At 43.9% G+C, this 22,059-nt stretch overlaps 1 protein-coding gene across 2 annotated transcripts in view; it reads left to right on the top strand.

Annotated features, from left to right (window-relative positions):
- Nucleotides 1-22,059, top strand: part of MACROH2A2 (macroH2A.2 histone) — a 52,576-nt gene that overhangs the window by 27,650 nt on the left and 2,867 nt on the right. Inside the window, exons 3-7 of one of the 2 annotated variants that reach the window (XM_081573898.1) lie at nt 7,893-7,999; nt 9,260-9,457; nt 10,994-11,104; nt 12,502-12,601; nt 15,648-15,737. In XM_081573898.1, coding sequence (XP_081430024.1) covers nt 7,893-7,999; nt 9,260-9,457; nt 10,994-11,104; nt 12,502-12,601; nt 15,648-15,737 — 606 coding nt within the window. Of the gene's footprint in view, nt 1-7,892; nt 8,000-9,259; nt 9,458-10,993; nt 11,105-12,501; nt 12,607-15,647; nt 15,738-22,059 lie in introns of both variants that reach the window. The other variant, XM_081573899.1, reaches the window with a different exon arrangement.

Below are 22,059 nucleotides of genomic sequence, written 5' to 3'. Positions count from 1 at the left end.
TACTTGGCCATAAAAAGGAACAAATTTGAGTCAGTTCTAGTGAGGCAGATGAACCCAGAGCCTGTTATACAGAGTGAAGTAAGTCAGAAAGAGAAAAACAAATATTGTATATTAACACATATATATGGAATCTAGAAAAAGGTGCTGATGAACCTATTTGCAGGGCAGGAATAGAGACACAGACCTAGAGAACAGACTTTGGACACAGCAAGGGAAGGAGAGGGTGGGGTGAACTGAGAGAGGAGCACTGACATATATACATTACCATGTGTAAAATAGGTAGTTAATGGGAAGTTGCTGTTAGCACAGGGAACTCAGCCTGGTGCTCTGTGATAACCTAGATGGGGGGGGGGGGTTGGGTGGCAGGGAGGTTCACGAGGGAAGGGATCTGTATACCTGTGACTGATTCATGTTGATGTATGGCAAAAACTAACATAACATTGTAAAGCAATTATCCTCCAATTAAAAATAAATAAAATTTTTTAAAATAGCATGTAAAAATGCAAAGTCACATTTCACAAACCTTTGAAATTCATGAACCATTCTTTCTATTAAGTAAAACTATACCAAGAAATTATCCATATTTTAAAGTCCATTTTAATTTTTCCTGGAGCAGATCCCCCAATTTAATAAAATCTATTAAAAATTTAAATATTTAACAAATAAAAATAAAATCTACACCAAATGGAAAAAAACAAAAGAGTGGGTGCTACTTAGCCAAAAGAAAAGGTTGCACAAATTTTCAGGCGCTTGGGGAGAAATAGTAGTTGGCCTTGCCCGATTTCACTGGACTGGCTGCCTGGCCGACCCCAGGTTCACACATCATTATGACTTTAGAGCCATACGCCATTTCTGGTCCCAACCTATGGGGGAGGTTGCACACTCCGGCAACGAGTACATGTTGGACTGCTCATCTAGAAAGTCCCTTCCACCAGAAACATCCACCAGCCTCCGAGAATGGACATCACATTCATAGTTAAGTTTATCAATCTGTAAATGCTAGCCCAGTTTACATCTCTTATGTAAGTGAGGGAAATGGACTGAAAACACAAGCCCAAATTCTGAAAAAGAATTTTGTATCCATCAGCAATAGTTACCATGTAAATCTAAGATACTGAGAATGAGTAATTTATAATCATTTTATGGTGAGAAAATGTTCTGTAATATATTTTTAATTGACTGGACAAATAGGCCTTAAAACAGGGTTGACTGACTTCCCTGGCGGTTCAGTAGTTACAAGTTCATGCTTCCACTGCAGAGAGCACAGGTTCGATCCCTGATTGGAGAACTAAGTTCCCACATGCCACTCAGCATGGACAAAGAAAAAAAAACCAAGGCTGAATTTGAGAGCACTTCATGAAATCTTCATGTAACCAAGAAACCTATCATTTACACATCATTTCCAGACAATTGGGTCTCTCCATTTAACACCAATGGGTAAATTTAATTCATAGCAGGAGAGATAAGAAAGCCTTCCTCAGTGATCAATGCAAAGAAATAGAGGATAACAATAGAATGGGAAAGACTAGAGATCTCTTCAAGAAAATGAGAGATACCAAGGGAACATTTCATGCAAAGATGGGCACAATAAAGGACAGAAACGGTATGGACCTAACAGAAGCAAAAGGTATTACGGATACATGGAAGAACTATACAAAAAAGATCTTAGTGACCCAGATAACCACAATGGTGTGATCATTCACCTAGAGCCAGACATACTGGAATGCGAAGTCAAGTGGGCCTTAGGAAGCATCACTATGAACAAAGCTAGTGGAGGTGATGGAATCACAGTTGAGCTATTTCAAATCCTAAACAATGATGCTGTTAAAGTGCTCAGTATGCCAGAAAATTTGGAAAACTCAGCAGTGGCCACAGGACTGGAAAAGGTCAGTTTTCAACCCAATCCCAAAGAAAGGCAATGCCAAAGAATGTTCAAACTACCGCATGATTGCACTCATTCACATGCTAGCAAAGTCATGCTCAAAATTCTCCAAGTCAAGCTTCAACAGTACATGAACTGAGAACTTCCATATGTTCAAGCTGGATTTAGAAAAGGCAGAGGAACCAGAGATCAAATTGCCAACATCCGTTGGATCATCGAAAAAGCAAGAGAGTTCCAGAAAAACATCTATTTCTTCTTTATTGACTATGCCAAAGCCTTTGACTGTGTGGATCACAATAAACTGTGGAAAATTCTTCAAGAGATGGGAAAACCAGACCACCTGACCTGCCTCCTGAGAAATCTGTATGCAGGTCAAGAAGCAACAGTTAGAACCAGACATGGAACAACGGACTGGTTCCAAATTGGGAAAGGAGTACGTCAAGGCTGTATATTGTCACCCTGCTTATTTAACTTATATGCAGAGTACATCATGCGAAATGCCGGGCTGGATGAAACACAAGCTGGAATCAAGATTGCTAGGAGAAATATCAATAACCTCAGATACACAGATGACACCACCCTTATGGCAGAAAGCGAAGGACTAAAGAGTCTCTTGATGAAAGTGAAAGAGGAGAGTGAAACCGCTGGCTTAAAACTCAACATTCAAAAAATGAAGATCATGGCATCTGGTCCCATCACTTCATGGCAAATAGATGGGAAAACAATGGAAACAGTGACAGACTTTATTTTCTTGGGCTCCCAAATCCCTGCAGATGGTAACTGCAGCCATGAAATTAAAAGATGCTTGCTCCTTGGAAGAAAAGCTATGACCAACCTAGACAGCTTAGTAAAAAGGAGAGACATTACTTTGCCAACAAAGGTCCATCTAGTCAAAGCTATGGTTTTTCCAGTAGTCATGTATGGATGTGCTGCTGCTGCTAAGTCACTTCAGTCATGTCCGACTCTGTGCAACCCTATGGACAGCAGCCCACCAGGCTCCTCTGTCCACAGGATTCTCCAGGCAAGAAAACTGGAGTGGGTTGCTATTTCCTTCTCCCGTATGGATGTGAGTTGGACTATAAAGAAAGCTGAGCATCAGAGAATGGATGCTTTTAAACTGTGGTGTTGGAGAAGACTCTTGAGAGTTCCTGGACTGCAAGGAGATCCAACCAGTCAATCCTAAAGGAAATCAGTCTTGAATATTCATTGGAAGGACTGATGCTGAAGCTGAAGCTCCAATATTTTGGCCACCTGATACGAAGAACTGACTCATTAGAAAAGACCCTGATAATGGAAAAGACTGAAGGCAGCAGGAGAAGGGGATGACAGAGGATGAAATGGTTGAATGGCATCACTGACTCAATGTACATGAGTTTGTGCAAGCTCCGGGAGTTGGTGATGGACAGGAAAGTCTGGCGTGCTGCAGTCCATGGGGTCGCAAAGAGTCGGACACAACTGAGTGACTGAACTGAACTGAACTAATTTAACACCAAATATTTTTTTTAATCTATTGATTTTTTAGTTTTTACATTTGGGTTTTGAAAAGATCGCTTTGGCAGCCAGGATCACACCTGTGGTTGTGCAGGTTGTACACTGCACAAGGATATGCATTTAAGGTAGTAGCATTCACATCACAGATCTCAAAGAACTGTAACTTATTATGAACATTTCCAGCAGATGGCAGCAAAACGTCTTTTCCTAACAAAATCAGGGAAGTCAAGGTTCTTGAGGAAGGGGCATATTTTTCTAACAATTTGCACAAAGATGCCATCGGCCAGTGCTGGTCTTTTTGGCATGGGTCTTCTGCTGCTGCTGCTAAGTTGCTTCAGTCGTGTCTGACTCTGTGCTACCCCATAGACTGCAGCCCACCAGGCTCCGCCATCCCTGGGATTCTCCAAGCAAGAACACTGAAGTGGGTTGCCATTTCCTTCCCCAATGCTCATGAAAGTGAGAAGTGAAAGTGAAGTGACTCAGTCATGTCCGACTCTTAGTGACCCCATGGACCGCAGCCTACCAGGCTCCTCCGTCCATGGGATTTTCCAGGCAAGAGTACTGGAGTGGGATGCCATTGCCTTCTCTGGGCATGGGTCTAGAGGAAGACAAAACTGGCGACAGGGGAACCACTTAGGCAGCCACTACAATTATCTGGGCTGGAGAAGAGAGCTTTAATTCAGGTAATGGCAATAAGTTTGGAGAAGAGGGGGAAAGGTGTGTAAGACTGATGAGGCCAAGTGAAGAGAGGGCGAAGGAGAGGTATGGATGGAGAATGACTCCAGGTCTGTGTGTGGATGGAACTGCCAGTCCAGGGGTGATAGGAAGAGCCTGTTTCTGGGAATGATTTAGATTTGGGGATGTGGTGAGTTTGATTTACCTGCAGAACACCCAGGTGGCATCATGGCAGGGCTGGAGGTACGGATCTGGTGACATGGAACGGAGGATGGAAGCAGGCTCTGGGACTGAATGAGGTTTCTCCAGAAGGCTGCGCAGCCTGAGCTGAGCAGAGCACTCAGCCCCAGTCCAGGGACACCGCCACCTAGTGGGCAGGTGGACAAACGTGCAGAGGCGCGGGAAAGAGATACCTCTGTCTCAGATGAATGTGGTATTTCTCATCTCCTGTGAGCTGAGCTGTCCACTGTTGGTTTAGATTGTGTACAGAATGAAAGGACACGGGCTCTTCCAAGAATAATGTGCATGATGAGCTTTCTTGCATCCTTTATGGCTACAGAAAACATTCTTTTTACTATCAGGTACTCAGTTGTATTCCAGATGGTTACTGTGACTGGAAGTGTGACTTTTGAGAAGTGAGAGGTTTGCTGTAGAAATTTCCAGACTTCCGTGGAAGTCTCCACCACTTAACAAATTATGATCTTCCCACAAAATTTGCAGTGAAACATTGGGTGCCATATAAATTCAGTTTTCCTATTGATTGCCAGTTCACACAAGGATACTTGTGTGCCCAAGATCAATAAAATCACTCAGGAGTGTAGCAAACTTTTATAGTTGACATGAATATATTTGTCATAACAACATTTGAAAATATTAGTAATGATTAATGTTATTTCAGACATTTAAATGGTGAAATCTAGCCCAAGGAATGTTTAGGCTAAACATCCAACAGAGAAAAGAACTTCTAGGTCTAGATTTTCTGCTGTGTATTCTTAAGTTTTTTTCTCTCTTTAAAGAGAAAAAGTTCTACCTCTGCTTTTGCAGTTGCGCACACAATCAAGCTTTTCCTTCTTATAAGTTATTTCAGAAGAATTAGTCCAAGAGCCCAGCTGCACATGGGCCAGCCTCACCTGTGGGCCTGCATTGCGCCTCCTGACAAATTGCTGCCTTTAGCCTCTTCCTGCGGCTGTGTGCGACGAAGGCAGATTTTCCCTTTGAGAATCCAGTCTTTGCATCTGTCTGTCAAGCTGAAAATAGCCTGACCTTTAGGGGCTTCCTGAAGGCTGGAAGCATGGGCTGCAAGCTTCCCATTAGCCCTGCCTCTCATACTGATGGTTAATTTGATGAACCCTGGAGAGGATGCTTAACGGCTTCCTCTAAATGCTGGTGACAGAGGCAGAACAGTTATGGTTCATGATGCTAAATGAAATTCACCTTTTCAGAAGCTTAAAACTCAGAGGCCCATTTCCACCCATGTGGACAAAGGGGTGAGTGGAGTTCTCCTTCCTCCCAGGTTTGGGACTCCTAGAATCAGCAGGTATAGGAAAGTCCTTTTAATTGTGCTTAGTGGGATGCTATACATTTCAGCCTAGAATCATAACACAAGCCTATTTGTGAAGACTTTACAATGACACCTCTTTTGATGGGTTCCCTTTTGTATAATTTGATTGACTGATTGATTTTTGGTCTGTGCTGAGTCTTCTGAGTGGGCTTTTCTCTAGTTGCGGCAAGCAGGAACTACTCTTCTTTGCAGTGCACGGGCTTCTCATTGTGGTAGCTTCTCTTGTTTTGGAGCACAGGCTCTAGGGCACTCGAGCTTTAGTAACTGTAGCACATGAGCTCAATAGTTGTGGTTCTCGGGCTCTAGAGCCCAGGCTTAAGAGTTGTGGCGCACAGGCTTAATTGCTCCGCGGCATGTGGGATCTTCCCTGACCAGGGTTCGAACCAGAGTCTCCTGCATTGGCAGAAAGATTCTTTACCACTGAGCCACCAGGGAAGCCCCATTGGGTAACCTTTTTAAAAGAAAGAAAAGTTGGGCAACAATCTGAAGGCAGCAAACCAGATATCTAATATGGCATTCATTTCAAATGCTCTTGTGTCCCAGTCCCAACAAGCCTGCTCATATTTTTCAAACTACAGTGCCTCAATCTTTGATTCAGAAAACGCCGTGACTGTGTAAATGAATTGTTGGTAAACACCATATTCCTTGCTTAATAACCTGGAAAAGATGTTGTGAGAATGAATTTGCAGTGATTTAGCACTTTTCATTATGGAAATGCCATATAAATATTTAACTCTAATGCTTATTTTATTCTAATTTTTTGTTAATCACATTTGCTTAGTTAATATGGCATATTTATGCCAAGTTTTTATTTTATTGCCATAGATTTTATGAATGATGGCAATTGCATGTGTTGTTTTATTTGAAGTTAGGTTGATTGTATAGACTCATGAGAAATTGTCTGTTAATTTTAGGGCTTAGTATATATGCCATTGTACCAGCAAATCCCCTCAACACACACATGTACACACACACCTGCACACATAGATACATACAACACATTCATACACATACAATTCCCCCCACCCCCACATATAACACATTGGCACTTTCCCTCTTTCTCTAGGGAAGGAATTCTTTCTAGGGAAGGAATTTTTTTACAGGCTCATTCATACTTTTGAAGGCAGACAAATTTGATTTAGCAAAACATTCTTCTAAAATTGAGAAGGAATAAAAAAAATAAATAAAACAAAGATGGAAGGAGAAAGCATTCAGGAGTATAAACCAATTCTATGGATTAAAAAAAAATTTTTTTTGACTCCAAAATTTTGATAGTATGTGAAATACTTTTAGGAATATTCTTTTCTTTAAATGTTTTCACATTTATCAAATGATATGTTTGCTAAAGTCAGAGCCATGTTTAGGTCCTGAGGGATATGTGAAAAACCCCTGGGGCCCAACAAACCTCCCTTCTCAGGTCTCGCAGGAATTCCTGTTAGGAATTCACCGTTTAGGTTAAGCAGTTCCTCACCCCCTGAGTATAAATCAGTTCTTTCTATCCACTTTCCTTTAGGACATAAGGGACCAGGGGCATCAAGTGAAGATGAAGGAGATTCTGAAAGGGGTCTCAGCTCTCCTCAGAAATGGCTGCACACTGAAAGAAACTCGGGTTTTATATTAGGGTTATGTTTTAATAAGGGTTAACTTCTGCTGAATGTGGCTTAAACAAAAGAGTTTGTTTTTCTTTCATACAAAAGAAGTCTATAGAAGACAAGGAGGCTCCACAGTCATGAGAGATTCTGGTTCCTTCTATCTTGTTGCTCTGTCATCCACAGCTTCTTACTCTTGGACAAAGGTGGCTGCTCAAATTCCAGCCATCGTGTCCTCAGTCTGCCAGTAAAGAGGGAAGAAGAGCACTGTCCTTTCATTGACGGATACTTCCCAGAAGTGCCATACAACACAACTGCTCGCCTCTCACTGGCCAGATCTTAGTCACATGACCACTTTTATCAACAAGGGAGGTTGCGGAATACTGTCTTCATGCCTGTGATTATGGGCTCAGCAAAAAACCAGAGGTCTCTCTGCTAAGAAAGATGGGGGAGAATTAATGTCAAGGGACAGCTAGAGGACTTGGCCACAGGATCATATATCAGGTCTTGCTAAAATATCTTACATGTCTGTGACCTGAGTACTTTTCAGTTTTCTGGATTTCTTTCCAGGCCCAGACATAGAAATCGCAAATGAATAAAAGTGATCAAACTCAAAGACCATTTCCAAAGAAAAGCTTTGGAAAGCTCAGACCCCATTCTATGATTGCCTATTAACCTTCCCTTGAAATTTCAGCGGAAATTCTAGAATTGGCTGGGAATGCAGCAAGGGACAACAAGAAGGCCCGGATAGCCCCAAGACACATCCTGCTGGCTGTTGCCAATGACGAGGAGCTCAACCAGGTACGTCTGAAGCATCGACACCAGCCATCAAATGGGTTTGCCAAACACATTGCTGCTTGTGGACCCAGCTGGTTAGAAATCCTTCCTGCTATAGTGCCCAGTCACATTTACATGGAAACATTCAGATGGTATAGGATTGAGATTCAAAATAAAATTGTCTCTGGAATAGACTCCATTATACATTCTGAGTCTTGCCAGAGCTTCGCTTCCTCTTTAAAAGCAAGCCCTGTGTGTTGCCAGGGGAGGTGCGGTACGCACGTGTTCTTCTCTTTACAGGTTCTTCACCCCAACTTTGTTGATGATTTATTCTGATGAGGGCAGACGTGTCCTTCTTTCTATATCAAAACTAACCCTTTGTACTTTAAAACTGATTCCAAAATCAAGTAAGTTCCCACCCTCATCCCCCCACCGAAGATGTGTGAGGTAGCAAGTGGATAGTATAAGAACTTTCATTTATATTTATTTTCTGGTCTTATTTTTTCAACCTGTTTGCGGCTAAGAATCAGTTCCTATTTCCAATCCAACATGAACTGATAATTTCCAAAAATAAAATAAAAAGTAATTACTAGAAAAATAAAAAGACAAAAATATACAAACTACTAGTTACAATTTTGTTGTTACTAGATCCAATAGATATACAATAACTATCAACTTATTAGACACTTCCTCATGATTTCTGTACCGCTTTTGCCACAGATGGTAACTAATAGCTTGTTGACGGGCCCTGGTTGCAGACCACACTTGGAGTAGCACTGTTATAGAATGTGCAGAATGTATTAGTGTGGTAGTTCATGTCGATTAGTTAGAGTAAACAGATATCCATTGGGAGGTGCATGGTCAAACATATTTTACTGATGGGATGCATGATCAAAGGAGTGAGGAAGGTTGTTAACTGAGTCTAGCCCTTGCATTAACCTTTGAACCCCATTCTGTCAAGCTGTGCTCCCAGGTCTGAAACTCTTTATCCTCTGCTATGTCTGGAATTTCTGAGCTCTGGGCAACATCCCTGGTTCCACCCTGTCTACACTTTCATTTCACTTTGCTTGTTTTGTTTTCCATACGAAATTGTGGATTGCCTTGATACCTACAGAGAAAAGCCCTACCAATGAGACAGGGAAAACTGGTTAAATCGTGTATCATGCGGTTTCTTTGGAAAGCACAGGCCAGATTTAACACTTGCTCTGCCAACAGTTAGAATCGTTTTAAATCCAGAACCAATGTGCTCTTTGCTGTCTGAGCTCACACGTCGTCTCTCTTCAGCTGCTAAAAGGAGTGACCATTGCCAGCGGAGGCGTCCTGCCCAGAATCCACCCTGAACTGCTGGCCAAAAAGCGAGGGACCAAAGGCAAGTCAGAAACTATCCTCTCCCCTCCCCCAGAGAAAAGAGGAAGGAAGGCCACATCAGGAAAGAAGGGGGGAAAGAAATCAAAGGCTGCCAAACCACGGACGTCCAAAAAGGTAAGCCTAGTAGTATCTGTGAGCCCCGGACACTCACAGAACAGGAGGGAAGTTGAACCATCCAAAGAGGAGGATGTGGCCAGCATCCCCAAAGGACTGGGGACTTGCCTCAGCTTGGTACCAGGGGTGGGTTGGGGGAGGAAATGATCATAATGTCTGTGAAAAAGAATAAAGGGGGACTTCTTGGCAGCCCAGTGGTTAAGACTTCACCTTCCACTGCAGGGGGGTGTGGGTTCGACCCATCCCTGGCTGGAGAGCTAAGATCCCACATGCCTGGAAGCCAAAAAACCAAAACATAAAAGTAGAAGCAATATTGTAACAAATTCAATAAAGAATTTAAAAATTAGCTACATCCAAAAAATCTTAAAAATCTTAAAAAATAAAAAATAAAGAGTCTTTGAGACCAGCTCAGATTATTACGCAGGGTCTACTAGAGATTTCCAACCCCCAAACATGGTAGATTTCACGTTTCTAGACCCGTTCCACTGCCCCCACCAAAATCTTCAGTGAGAGATGCTGGCCTGGAACACTACTTCCCACCTCCCCCGTGTGGCATACTGACACATCTCTAGCCTTCCACAGAGAGTCATCCGAGTTCAGCCACTGGCATTTCAGGTATTCAGATAACCTGATATGCTAACTAGCTATAACTCAGAGATACCATTTGTGGAGTCATATTTTTCATATGCGGCCCAGTACAGCAACTACTAACAACATATGGCTATTTAAATTTGAATTTAAATTAATTAAAATGAAATAAAACTCAGTTCCTTGGTTGCTCCAGCCACATTTCACATGCTTGACAGTACCGAGCAGCACAAAGCTAGAACATTTCCACGAGGGAAGGAAGTTCTGCTGGACAGCACTGCTCTGGGGGTTTCAAGTTTTCATTCCTCGGACCTCTGTGATGACTAAAAAGATGACAAAAGAGTTCATTTCTCAGCCGCTGTGCCCCAGGGAGTCCTGGGGAGAAGGGAGACTGAACAGCGTACTATGAACGACCCCAGCATCCATAAGGTGCAGGTGTTGAAAACAGCAGGAATAACATACCTGTGTCCACCCGGAGGGATGGGACGGGGAGGGCGGTGGGAGGGGGGCTCTGGAAGGGGACACATGTATACCTGTGGTGGATTCATGTCAACGTATGGCAAAACCAATACAATATTGTAAAGTTAAAAAATAGATAAATAAATTAATTTAAAATAAATATATATATATATAAAATAAAAAGTCAAGTTAAAAATCAAAAAATAAAAATAAAGCTCCTTATAAATACAAAAAAAAAAACATACCTGTGCCCAGGTTTGAGTAAGGACTGTGGGTGCATAAGAATCCCTTAAATACACTTTATTTTTTGTAGTATCCTTTTTTTCCCATATTGGTATCCCTTGCTTCCCTCCATCAAAAACAGTAGAACCTAACACCTGACCACTTCCTTTTATATCCAACGGGGTGGTAACCAAGGGAAAGACTTAAAAGCCACTTTGGGCTTTTACTGGATGATTTCTCATCTGTCCTTCTGGTTTCTACCAACAGTCCAAACCAAAGGACAGCGATAAAGAAGGGACTTCCAATTCCACCTCTGAAGATGGGCCAGGGGATGGATTCACTATCCTGTCTTCTAAGAGCCTTGTTCTAGGGCAGAAGGTAATAAAGAAAGTTGTAATGTGCTGTCATAAAGCACTACTGCTTTTTTACAACCTACTGTTTACAAGCAATGATGCCACCTTCATCCATTCCTTCCCTGATACAACTTTCACTATGGTCTTGTATTCATTTTTAAACTAAAAAGCTATGGCCACCTCTGCATTGTGAGGATAAACAAGCTCTTTAGTGCGGAGAATTGTTTATGCTGACATTGGTCAGCCAGCGGATCTTTCTGCTCAGTATCTTTCTGCTTCCCATGTCCCAGTTATTCCTGTGCTCACCGAAAAAATCCATAGCTAACTTTCTCAACCAGCCTTTGGGAGGCCTGCTTTACATGGTGTGATGTAATTTATTATAGAAAGAAAATAGAAAGATATGTTCCCTGAATATCCCTGGTATTAGAAGTGAATTATTTGCCAATAATTCAGTCTGCTTGCCTTTCTAGGCTGCAGAAAGAAAACAAACTGAGTTATACATTTGAACAGTTTTCAGCAGCACAATAGCAGCCCCCGCCAAACATGCAGATGATTCATTCCCACAAGCATAACAGACAATTTATCTACTAAGTCAACTGGGGCTGCAATAAGACACGTGTGGAAAGAGTCAGTTAATCATATCTCGGGTAGCGAATGTTTGCAGCCTGACAGTGGTGGAACCTCTTTTGAAGCCATTGGCAAGAGCATGTTTTGAGAAGCGCATCAAAGTGGCGGGTTCCTAATTTATCACTGATGAAAGCAGGGAAGCAAAGAGGTGGAAGTTATGTCCGCTCTAGGGGCTGTCCATGACTATGAGATGATTCGCTTTCTCTCACTTAAATAGGGGAGCAAGAAGTTCTTGCTCAGGTGGGGAGATGATGGAGAATGGTTTCCATTCCACTCAGTTCACGCCCCTAGGGCAGCATTTCACAAGTGTGGCTCCAGGGTCCCCGAAAGACAAGGTGGCCATATGTAGGCAGGTCAGCATCCCGGAGCCCATCACTTCTCTCCCGCAGAAGTGGTTGGCTTTGCGTCCCTGCCCCCAGAGGTCTGTGCTGCTCTGAAAAGAATGCCAGAAACTGAGTAGCTTCTTGCAGGAGCTACTCAGAAACTACAACATCAAACACCAAGACCACCCAGGTGAGAAATGAGGGCATACTCTATAGGGAGAAGAAAAGGAAGGGAGGTCCCATTCCTGTTCCTGGAAGGGGAGGCAGATTTGTTGTGTGCTGCTAACCTCAGGGTGAACATCAAATCCACTGAGCTCAAAAGAGCCTACTGAAAACCACACACCCGGGACACTTGAGATGGTCGCTCCATGTAGAGCCCTTTCTGTTGGCAGTCAGTGAAAGAATGCACAGGTGTGAAGGTTTTCCATAGGACTTATCTCACCCAACTCGCCATCTTCTCTTCCCAATGCAGCTGTCCTTGACCCAGAGTGACATCAGCCATATTGGCTCCATGAGAGTGGAGGGCATCGTCCACCCAACCACAGCCGAAATTGACCTCAAGGAAGATATAGGTAAGGTTCTGAGACTTCAGGAGAAGTGCCTTAGAATAGCCACTGTTCTGGCAAGTTCTTGTGAGGCCGGTCTCTTTCAGCTGGATAGCCTCTGCTTGGCGGACCCTGTCAATCAAACTCTGCCTTTGTGTTTAACTGAACAGCCTTAAAGTATTGGGACTTTCCTGGGGCCTCAGACGGTAAAGAATCTGCCTGCAATGCAGGAGACCCAGGTTTGATCCAGGGATCAAAAACTAATTTTTTTAATATGCATATATTTTTGAAATTTTTATTGAAGTGTTATACAAAAACAGATCATTACTGCACAGCTTGATGAATAAAACTGTGTGACCAGCATCGTGATCATGAAACAGAACCTTGCCAGCACCCCACAAGGCCCCTTCATCCCTCGTCCCAGGACCATTCTCTCCGAGGGTAACCACTGTGATGTCCTCTGTTTTGTTTTGTTTTTTTGTGGCTGCGCTGTACGGCATGCAGGATCTTAGTTCCCCCACCAGGGATTGAACTCCTGCCCCCTACAGTGGAAGCACCGAGTCTTAACCATTGGGCCACCAGGGAAGTCCCTACCACTATCCTGTCTTCTAATAGCATAGAGGGGGTCTCATCTGTTTTAGATTTTATATAAGTCATGCGGTGTGTCTCCTTTTGTGTCTGGCTCCTTTAGCTCAACTTTGTGAAATCCACGCATGTTGTTGAGCATGGTTGTAGTTCATTCATTTTCTTTACTGTGCAGTGTTCCGTTGTAGGAATATAACAGTTAGTTGATCCAGTGTACCGCTGGTGGCATTGGGGCCGTTTCCAATGTGGGCTATAATGAGTAGTGTTACTCTAAATATTGTTGTGCTTGTTTTGGGTAAACCTGTATATACATTTTAAGCTTCAGTATTGAGAACACCACTGGTAAAAAGGAAATTGACATCTGGAACAAGTTAGGCTGTCTGTAAGGCTATACACTGAATTATTTCACCAGTGGATTGCCACCTGTCCCACCAGTGGTGCCAGGCTGCCAGGCTCACCCGTGTGTCCCCCTTGGCATCAGAGGCCACTTGCTTTGCTGAAATGGAGATACAATAGCACTGGGTGGGGGAAAACACAAAAAACAACAAAAACTAGTATTACAGAGAAACAGAATTTCTCTTACACACAGAGATGGTGAAAACTCCTCCACTTCTCAAACCCAGCCCAGGCTCTACCAACTGCCCTCAACTCACTGCGTTGGGAAAGACTCCCCCTAACGGCCTTAATCTTGAGCTCTGCCTTAAGTGTGTCCTAGTGGCTCAGCTGGTAAAGAATCTCCCTGCAATGCAGGAGACCCTGGTTTGATCCCTGAGTCGTGAAGATCCCCTGGAGAAGGGAATGGCAACCCACTCCAGGATTCTTGCAGGGAGAATTCCATGGACCGAGGAGCCTGGCAGGCTACTGTCCATGGTGTCACAAAGAATCAGACACAACTGGGCGATTAACACTTTCACTCTAAGTGTGTCCTAGCTTCTCACAAACAAAATAAGTTTATCTTTTAAAGTTTTACTTTCTTCATCATTTCTACAGTATTTGCATTTTTATATCAGGAAAACTATAAAGATAGCTCTATTTTTTAAGTGGTGGGTGATAGTAGAATAGAAAAAAACACTAGAACTGCAACAAAAACTCAAGGTCAGATCCCAAACCCAGTGGAGGTTCTGAGTCCTTAATTTTTTAAAAAGATCACTAAGAGTTCATGTCATTGAGACTGCTTTATGAACAAATCAACCCCTAAAAAGGTCCTTTGAAGAGTTTGCCAACAATATAACTTGTACCACTGACTTGCTTTGATAGTACTCATAATGGTACTCCCATTTTATGCCTCTCCTTCTGTTTTTTCTTATGCTTCCTTTTTGCTTTCAAGAGGGATCAGTCTTTTATATCTCCAGTATCCTTTTCCTCTACAGTGGAGACTTCTTATTCTAAATGAAATATCAAGTTAAGAAATAAACACATAAGTTGAAAAAAAGAAAACCTTATTTATCTAACCCTAAACTTTAAAGTTATAAATACCTTTGTTTTCTTTGCAGACTTGTTTTTTGGCCACACCACGGGCCCCGGCAGTGAAAGTGCCAAGCCCTAACCATAGAACCACCATGGAATTCCCTCTTTGCAAACTTCTGAGGCTTCTGTTTTATTGTTGTCTTTCTGGGCCATTTTTAAAATTTCTAATTTGGGAGTGAGGCATTCTGCATCTTTAGAGCAGCTTCTTTTCCTCTTCCCTGTTCTGACTAAAGGTCCTAGACCTACCTCAATAGCTTCTGCTCCTTGTGCTTTTGCTTCACATTCCACAAAGGCAAACCCCTTTGACTCTCCAGGAGACTTATAATGTGGTACAGTTACAGAAACAACATTACTGTATTTCCCGAATATTCTTTCAATCCAGCTGTGATTAACATTTTTGGGAAATAATTCCTATGATACATTAGAAGCAATAGTAAGTAAAATAAAATCTTAAATAATTCTTAAAAAAAAAGTTTGCTAGACTCTAAGTACTGTTGGATAGAAGCACAGGGACCCCTGCCACCAGTGATCACTGGCAACCAGGATTTAATTTTTTAATTTGTAAGGTTTATTTATTTATTTTTGGCTGTTCTAGGTCTTTGTTGCTGCGTGAGAGCTTTCTCTAGTTGCAGAGAGTGGTGGCTACTCTCTGGCTGGGGCACACGGAGTTCTCATTGCAGTGGCTCTCTTGTTACAGAGCACAGATTCTAGACTCACAGGCTTCAGTAGTTGTGGCTCACCAGCTCTAGAGCACTGGCTCCGTAGTTGTGGCTCATGGGTTTAGTTTTCACGCAGAATGTGGGCTCTTCCCGGGCCAGGGATTGAACCCTTGTCCCCTGCTTTGGCAGGCAGATTCTTAAGTGCTGGATCACCAGGGAAGCCCAGTAACCAGGATTTAATTGCAAAAGTTGACTCCTCCTTTCTAAGCACTTTTTTAAGACCTAGGAAAACTGTCAACCAGTATAAATTAATGGCTTTGCAAAGGGCAACCACAATGGCTTTCCGCTATTGTCCTTCACAGGTAAGGCCTTGGAAAAGGCTGGGGGCAAGGAGTTCTTGGAAACAGTAAAGGAGCTTCGCAAGTCCCAGGGCCCTTTGGAAGTAGCTGAAGGTAAGTGTGGAATTGGGTCACGTCCCCAACCACCTTCCCCTGTAGCAGGACATGCTTCACACACATTCAGTTCACAGAGCAAAACAGGCCACAACCAATCAGGAAAGTATTTTAGCATCTCTCAAATAATTTGAGCAGGCCCATGTAGATCATTTCATACACCATGGGGACTATAAAGTGTCTGGATAGTTTGGGCCAATTTGCATCATCAGCTCACCCAAAAATGGTCTAGAATGATTGGGTAACTTTCTGTGTGTGTGGAAAATACATGACAAAGTTTACCATTGTGACCTTTAAACCTGTACAGTGCGGTGGCATTAAGTACACTCAGTGCTGCTTCTCTGTCACCGCTACCTAGTTCCCAGAACTTTTTATCACCTTCTGTAGAAACTCCACATGGATTAAGTAGTCACGTCCCTCCCCCAGCCGCTGACAACCACCAGTCTGCCTTCTCTTTCTATAGATTTGCCTCTTCTGGATATTTTATATAAATTGAATCGTATAATATGTGATCTTTTGTGTCTGGCTTCTTTCACTTAAAATGTTTTGAGGTTCATCCATACTGTAACTTGTATCAGTGCTTCATTCCTTTTTAGGGCTGAATACTATTTCATTTGCTTATCCATTCATCACTTGGGTTATTTCCACCTTTGGCTCCTCTGAACACCTGTGCACAGGTTTTTGTTTGTTTGAACACTTACTTTCAAAGGTAACTTTTTGACAAGTGGGTCCAACTTTAGATCCGTATTCACACCTACCTCCAGGGACAGCTAGTTGGTGCCAAGTGCTGCCCTGGGGCGGGGGCTCCAAGGACAAAGAAAACCCACTCCTGTCCTCCAGCACTGGACAGTCGAGAAGGAGAGACAGACACATAAGTGGGGCACAGAGAGGGAGCCATACTCTCTGCTTGGGGAGTTGGGGAAGTACCAGTGAGGATGCGAGATCTACCTGGGGGCAAGGACGTTGTGGGCAGGAGGGACACAGTGTGTGAGAAGGCAAGGTCAGGAGCCGTCAGGAAGGAGACGAACAGCAGCCAGAGATGGGCCTGGCCCTCGGGCTGTGCTAATGGTCTGGATTTGACTCTATATAGACTAAGAGAAGTGCCTTTGAAAATAGAAGCTGGGGAATGTCATGATCAGATTTGATTGCAAGAAAAGTTATAGGGCTACTGATCAAGAAAGAACGTGTGTCCTCACTTTACAGTCTGCACACACCACTCGTCATACGATGATAGAATTTCCTTTTTAAAATTTTAAGACGTTGGACTTCCCTGGTAGTCCAGTGGCTAAGAATCTGCCTCCAGTGCAAGAGGCATGGGTTCAATCCCTGGTCCGGGAGGATCCCACATGCCATGGAGCAACTAAGCCCTGTGCTACAACTGTTGAGCTTGTGCACTGCAGCAAGAGAAGCCACTGCAATGAGAAGCACGTGCACCACAATGAAGAGTAGCCCTTGTGTACCGCAACTAGAGAAAGCCCTCGCACCGCAACGGAGACCCAGCACAGCCAAAATAAATAAAAATTAAAAAAAAATTTAAGACAGAGGCACACTGACATAAAACACAAGCCTCCATGTAGACAGAGATAGGAGAGCTGCAAGCAGCAACAGCGAGGGGGTGTGGGAGCTGGGCTGCAGTTCTGGTAATATGCAGAGAAATCAGGAGGTCACCTCTTACCTGCTGATGGAACTAGAGTCACCTCATACTTGGAAGGGATGCAAGCCAGGCTCCCTGCTGAGAGAAAGGGCTGGATGAAACTCCCAGCCCTTACAGGAAGCCAAGGTTCTGACCGATACCTTGGGCTCTGGCTCGTGTGAAATCCACTTTCTAGAGTAGCAGAAGGGAGCAGAGAGCCCCTCACCCAAGCCCAGGGCCATGTCACCCACCAGCTGAGTGCCTGCATCTACCCCACACCTTGTATAACCCTGAGCCAGAGCCCTGAATCATCCGTGTAAGAGAGGATCCTAACTGGGGGTCTTGAGGAAACGTCTGCAAACTGCCTGATAGGATAGGAAGGAGAGAAAAATAGCTTCTCTACATAAAATGAGAGCCTCCAACATGCTTCTAAACAGTTCCAGGGGTAGAAACTAGGAGGTAGAGAAGCAGTATGTAAAAAGATAAAGGGACTTCCCTAGCAGTCCAGTGGTAAGACTCCATGCTTCCACTGCAAGGTCACAGGTTCAATCTCTGGTCAGGGAAATAGGATCTTGTATCACGGGCCAAAAAGTTTAGAAAACTAATAATAATAATTAATAAAAAGATGAAGAGTTACAAACTACTATGTGTGAAATAAATAAACTACAAGGATATATTTTACAGCACAGGGAATACAGCTAATATAGCCAGTATTTTATCATAATGTTAAATGAAGTATAATCTATAAAAATTCTAAAGGACTATGTTGCACACCTGAAACTAGTATGTTACAAATCAACTATACCTCAATTTAAAAGAAAAAAAGATCTTGACTGAGAATTTTCCAGAATGAAACCCTTGAATCCTCAGGTTAAAAACATTGAGTATATTTAAAAAATCAAAATAAGTCCAAAACCTGGCCTATCATGGTGGCATTTCCAAAAATCAAGACAAACCTGAAAAGCAGCCTACAGAAAGGCAGGACATTTGTAAAGATGGTTCTCCTGACAGCAGACTTGTCAGCAACAAAAGATGCTTGGAGACAGAAGTGTCTTCAAAGCACCAAGGGGGAAAACTGTGCACTAAGAAGTTCACATGTTATTTGTTATTATTCAACAGGGAGGGTAAAAGGTGCGGAATTCCAGATAGCAAAAGTTGAGAGTCAGAGGTCCACAGACTCTTGCTGAAAGGACCACAGAAGCCTCAGAAGCCTCACAGGGAGAAACAGAAATGAATCCAGAAGGATGGAGAGGGGTGCAGAAAACAAGCATGAGCTAAGAAAGCAGACACATCTGTTAGGTCCAAGTATTCATGGCCCCGGGGCCAAACAGCAGTTATCTCCCTGGGAAGGAGGGTTTTGTGTGGGTGCATCTGGAAAAGGGGAGATAGTTCATCAGGGTCTAAATTAGACCATATTTCATTCAGTTTCAAAATACCATCAAGTGTAAGATATGTCCTTATTGTAAGAAAGAATACATTTCCAAGATGGAGTGTCCAATAGGAGACCCCACACAAAGCCTGGGCACCTTCAGTTTAACAGAAAGCAAAACATGGACCCACCATGCAGAAAGGGCAGCCAGTACCTGTCTTGACCTTGGCATTGGGTAGACCAATGGGGAAAAGCCTCACTAGGGAATTTGAACCACATGCTGGTACTCCTGTGGATTTGCACTGTGGCCCCAAAACCTCAATTGGGAAGGTTAGTGGGACATGACCTGGGTATGGTAGAGTCCCCAGATGACATAGAAACAAATGCAACTTCCCTGTGGAAGAACTCATCTCGGTCCAAGCCCACAGCGATTATAAATGCATCCAGATTCCAGCCAGGAAGCTGGATGGGAGAGGGTTGGGACATGGTGGTAGAAGTGAAGCAGACGGGCCTGGAGTGAGGCAAGTCAGAGGAAGCCAACAGGTGGTGCCAGAGACAGAGAAAGGGGAATTGGCTTTGGGCATGAGCGTTGACTCTGATGGGCACCTGTTGGACCTGGGGCTCCAGCAAGGTGACTGGTAAGCAGCTGATGAAAACTGAGGACAAAAATGATTTGTAGGAGCCAGGGCCAGGTGGCAGCAGAGAGAACACTAGGCCTGGGTGGACAGAAGAAGGAGAGGCTGCTGCAGGAAATTGAGGCAGGAGGGAAAGCACAGTCATGGAGACCAAGGATTAGCTGTAGCAGCAGCGTCCCAGCAGGACACGGGGCCACCCTGCCATCCACTTGACAGTGGTGACTCTGAAAAGGTGTTGGGCTCCCCTAAGGAAGGTTCTAGAGGCTTCTTGCAGCCACTCTGCCACCTCAGAGCATGGTCCTCAGCAAGTGAAGGTGACTCACCAGGGGACATCACATCACATCACATAAAGAGTATTAGTAGATGCTTCTACCAAATATCAGTGTCCCAAGCCCCAAGATCACTTGATCTTCACCTTGACACCTCTAGAGAAAACTAAATCATTACAACTACAAGGGGAGGTTTCCATTTCCAGTTGCCATGGAAATACCTTGTATTAGGCTGACCTGCTACCAAAATCTAGTGTAGGGACTTCTCTGGCGGTCCCCACTGCAGGGAGCCTGGGTTCAATCCCTGGTGGGGGAACTAAGCTCCCACACGCCATGTAGCACAGACCAAAAACACACCAAAGAAAGAAACAAAAAAAAAAAAACTAGGGTAAATAGAGAGTGTCAGAGGAGATGAGAAGGCATGCCATTTTTCTTGATTAACTTAACACATTTCTTGTTTCACTTAACACTACCATTAGGGGTACATTTCTCTTATTTAAAATGGCTTTTAACATTAAAAAGAGTATCATTCAGCTGGTAACGTGATCATATTTTAAACATATATGAAGTAAATCAACCTGGTTTATAAGGAGCTGGAATCTCCCCAGCGTATGAGAACAGTGAGGGCCTCAGGGAAGTTGCCCCAAGCAGGTAGTGCTAAACCCCACGATACTGGGTTCCCTTGAACCATAAGAGCAGTGGGAACAGTCTGCTTCTGGTGTACAAATGTACACGGTAGGAGAGTCAACCAGTCATGCCTGCTGCTGCCTCAGTATTTACATCGACTGATTCCTTAACTCACTCATTCACTAATCAGATGCTTGGTACCAGCTGGGCACTGGGAAGGCAGGGCGTTCACAGCTGCAGCCGACAGGCGGGGGATGCCCCTTGCATTTGTCACCACCCACCCTGGCCTGTGCAGGTATAGCCTCTTCAGCGCTGTGGATGGACATCGCTAGGGAACACAGTTCATGTACTGGGTGGGCATCATACATTCCAAATAAGTCTTTCAAACCAACCCCACATGATGCTCTGGAATGCAGCAGAATTATATTCGTTAGAAACGCTGCCATAGCAGTGTGACCTGCCCGAAGTCCCCCAGTCTCCCAGAGCCTGGCCACTGGGAGGGTGGAGGACATTTGCTAAATCTGGTTCCTTGAGTGGCACAGAGCCCCAGCTCCACAAGGTGGGTGGCTTAGAGGCAAGCACCAGGTGGCTGCAGCCACGGACGCCCCCACGGAGCCAGAGAGTGGCCAGTGGATCAGACCCAGCCACTCCTTTGGCGATCAATGGCCACAGGGACTTACCTAGAACTCTTCACTATCAGCTCTGGCACTGACAGGAAAGAGGTTTGGGGGAGTGAAAAATAAAAATAGGGAGTATGAACTGAAATTATGAGACCAAGCAGGCGTAATGTAACTTCACAACCTGTTGTGAACACCTGCTCCCTATAGGCTCCTCAGGTATACAGAGATGATCAAAAGACAGTCCTTATCCAAGGAGGTGTACAACATAGTGGAGTGGTTCTCAGTTTATGGAGGGTCCTCAAATCACCAAGTACAAGGCCTGCATCAGACCTACCAAGTCAGGATCTCAGACGGGGAGAGGAGAGAGGGCTTGTCCATTTTGAAAAAGCTGTTGTACTAGTTTCCTATCACTAGAAACTATTACAGACCCGCACAAATTAGCACAAACTTGGTAGCATCAAACAACACAAATGTATCGTCTTAGTGCTCTGGACATCAGAAGGCTGCAGTGAGTCTTAAGAAACTAAAATCAAGGTGCTGGCAGGGCTGGTTCCTTCTTAAAGCAGCTGTTCCTTGCCTGTTCCAGCTTCTGTGTGTGCTAAGTTATTTCAGTCATGTCCAACTCTTTGTGACTCTATGGACTGTAACCCTCCAGGCTCCTCTGTCCATGGGATTCTCCAGGCAAGAATACTGGAGTGGGTTTCCGTGCCCTCCTCCAGGGGATCTACCTAATACAGGAATCGAACCAGCATTTATTGGCAGGCAGCTTCTTTATCACTCTCGCCACCTGGGAAGCCCGCTCCAGTTTCTAGTCTCCTGCATTCCTTGGCTCCTGGACACATCACTCCCACCCCTGCTCCATTGTCACAGTGCCTTCTCCTACTTTTGACCTCTCTGCCTCCCTGTTATTAGGACCTGTATGATACATTTAGGGCTCAACTGGATAGTCCAGGATAACCTTCCCGTCTCACTGTCCTTTGCTTAATCACATCAGCAAAGTCCCTTTTTCCACATAAGTTATCATTCACAGGTCCCAGGAGTCAGAGACGAGTCCACTGTGTACCTTTGATTGTGTGTGTGTGCATGTGTACTCACTCATGTACAACTTTGCAACCCCATGGACTGTAGCCTGCCAGGCCCCTCTGTCCATGGGGTTTTCCAGACAAGAA

The sequence above is a fragment of the Giraffa tippelskirchi genome, chromosome 2 (assembly GCF_054371585.1).
Source record: "Giraffa tippelskirchi isolate mGirTip1 chromosome 2, T2T-mGirTip1v1.2.pri, whole genome shotgun sequence".
NCBI lineage: Eukaryota > Metazoa > Chordata > Mammalia > Artiodactyla > Giraffidae > Giraffa > Giraffa tippelskirchi.
The sequence above is the reverse complement of the archived record's forward strand: the minus strand, read 5'-3'. Positions and strand labels throughout refer to the sequence as shown.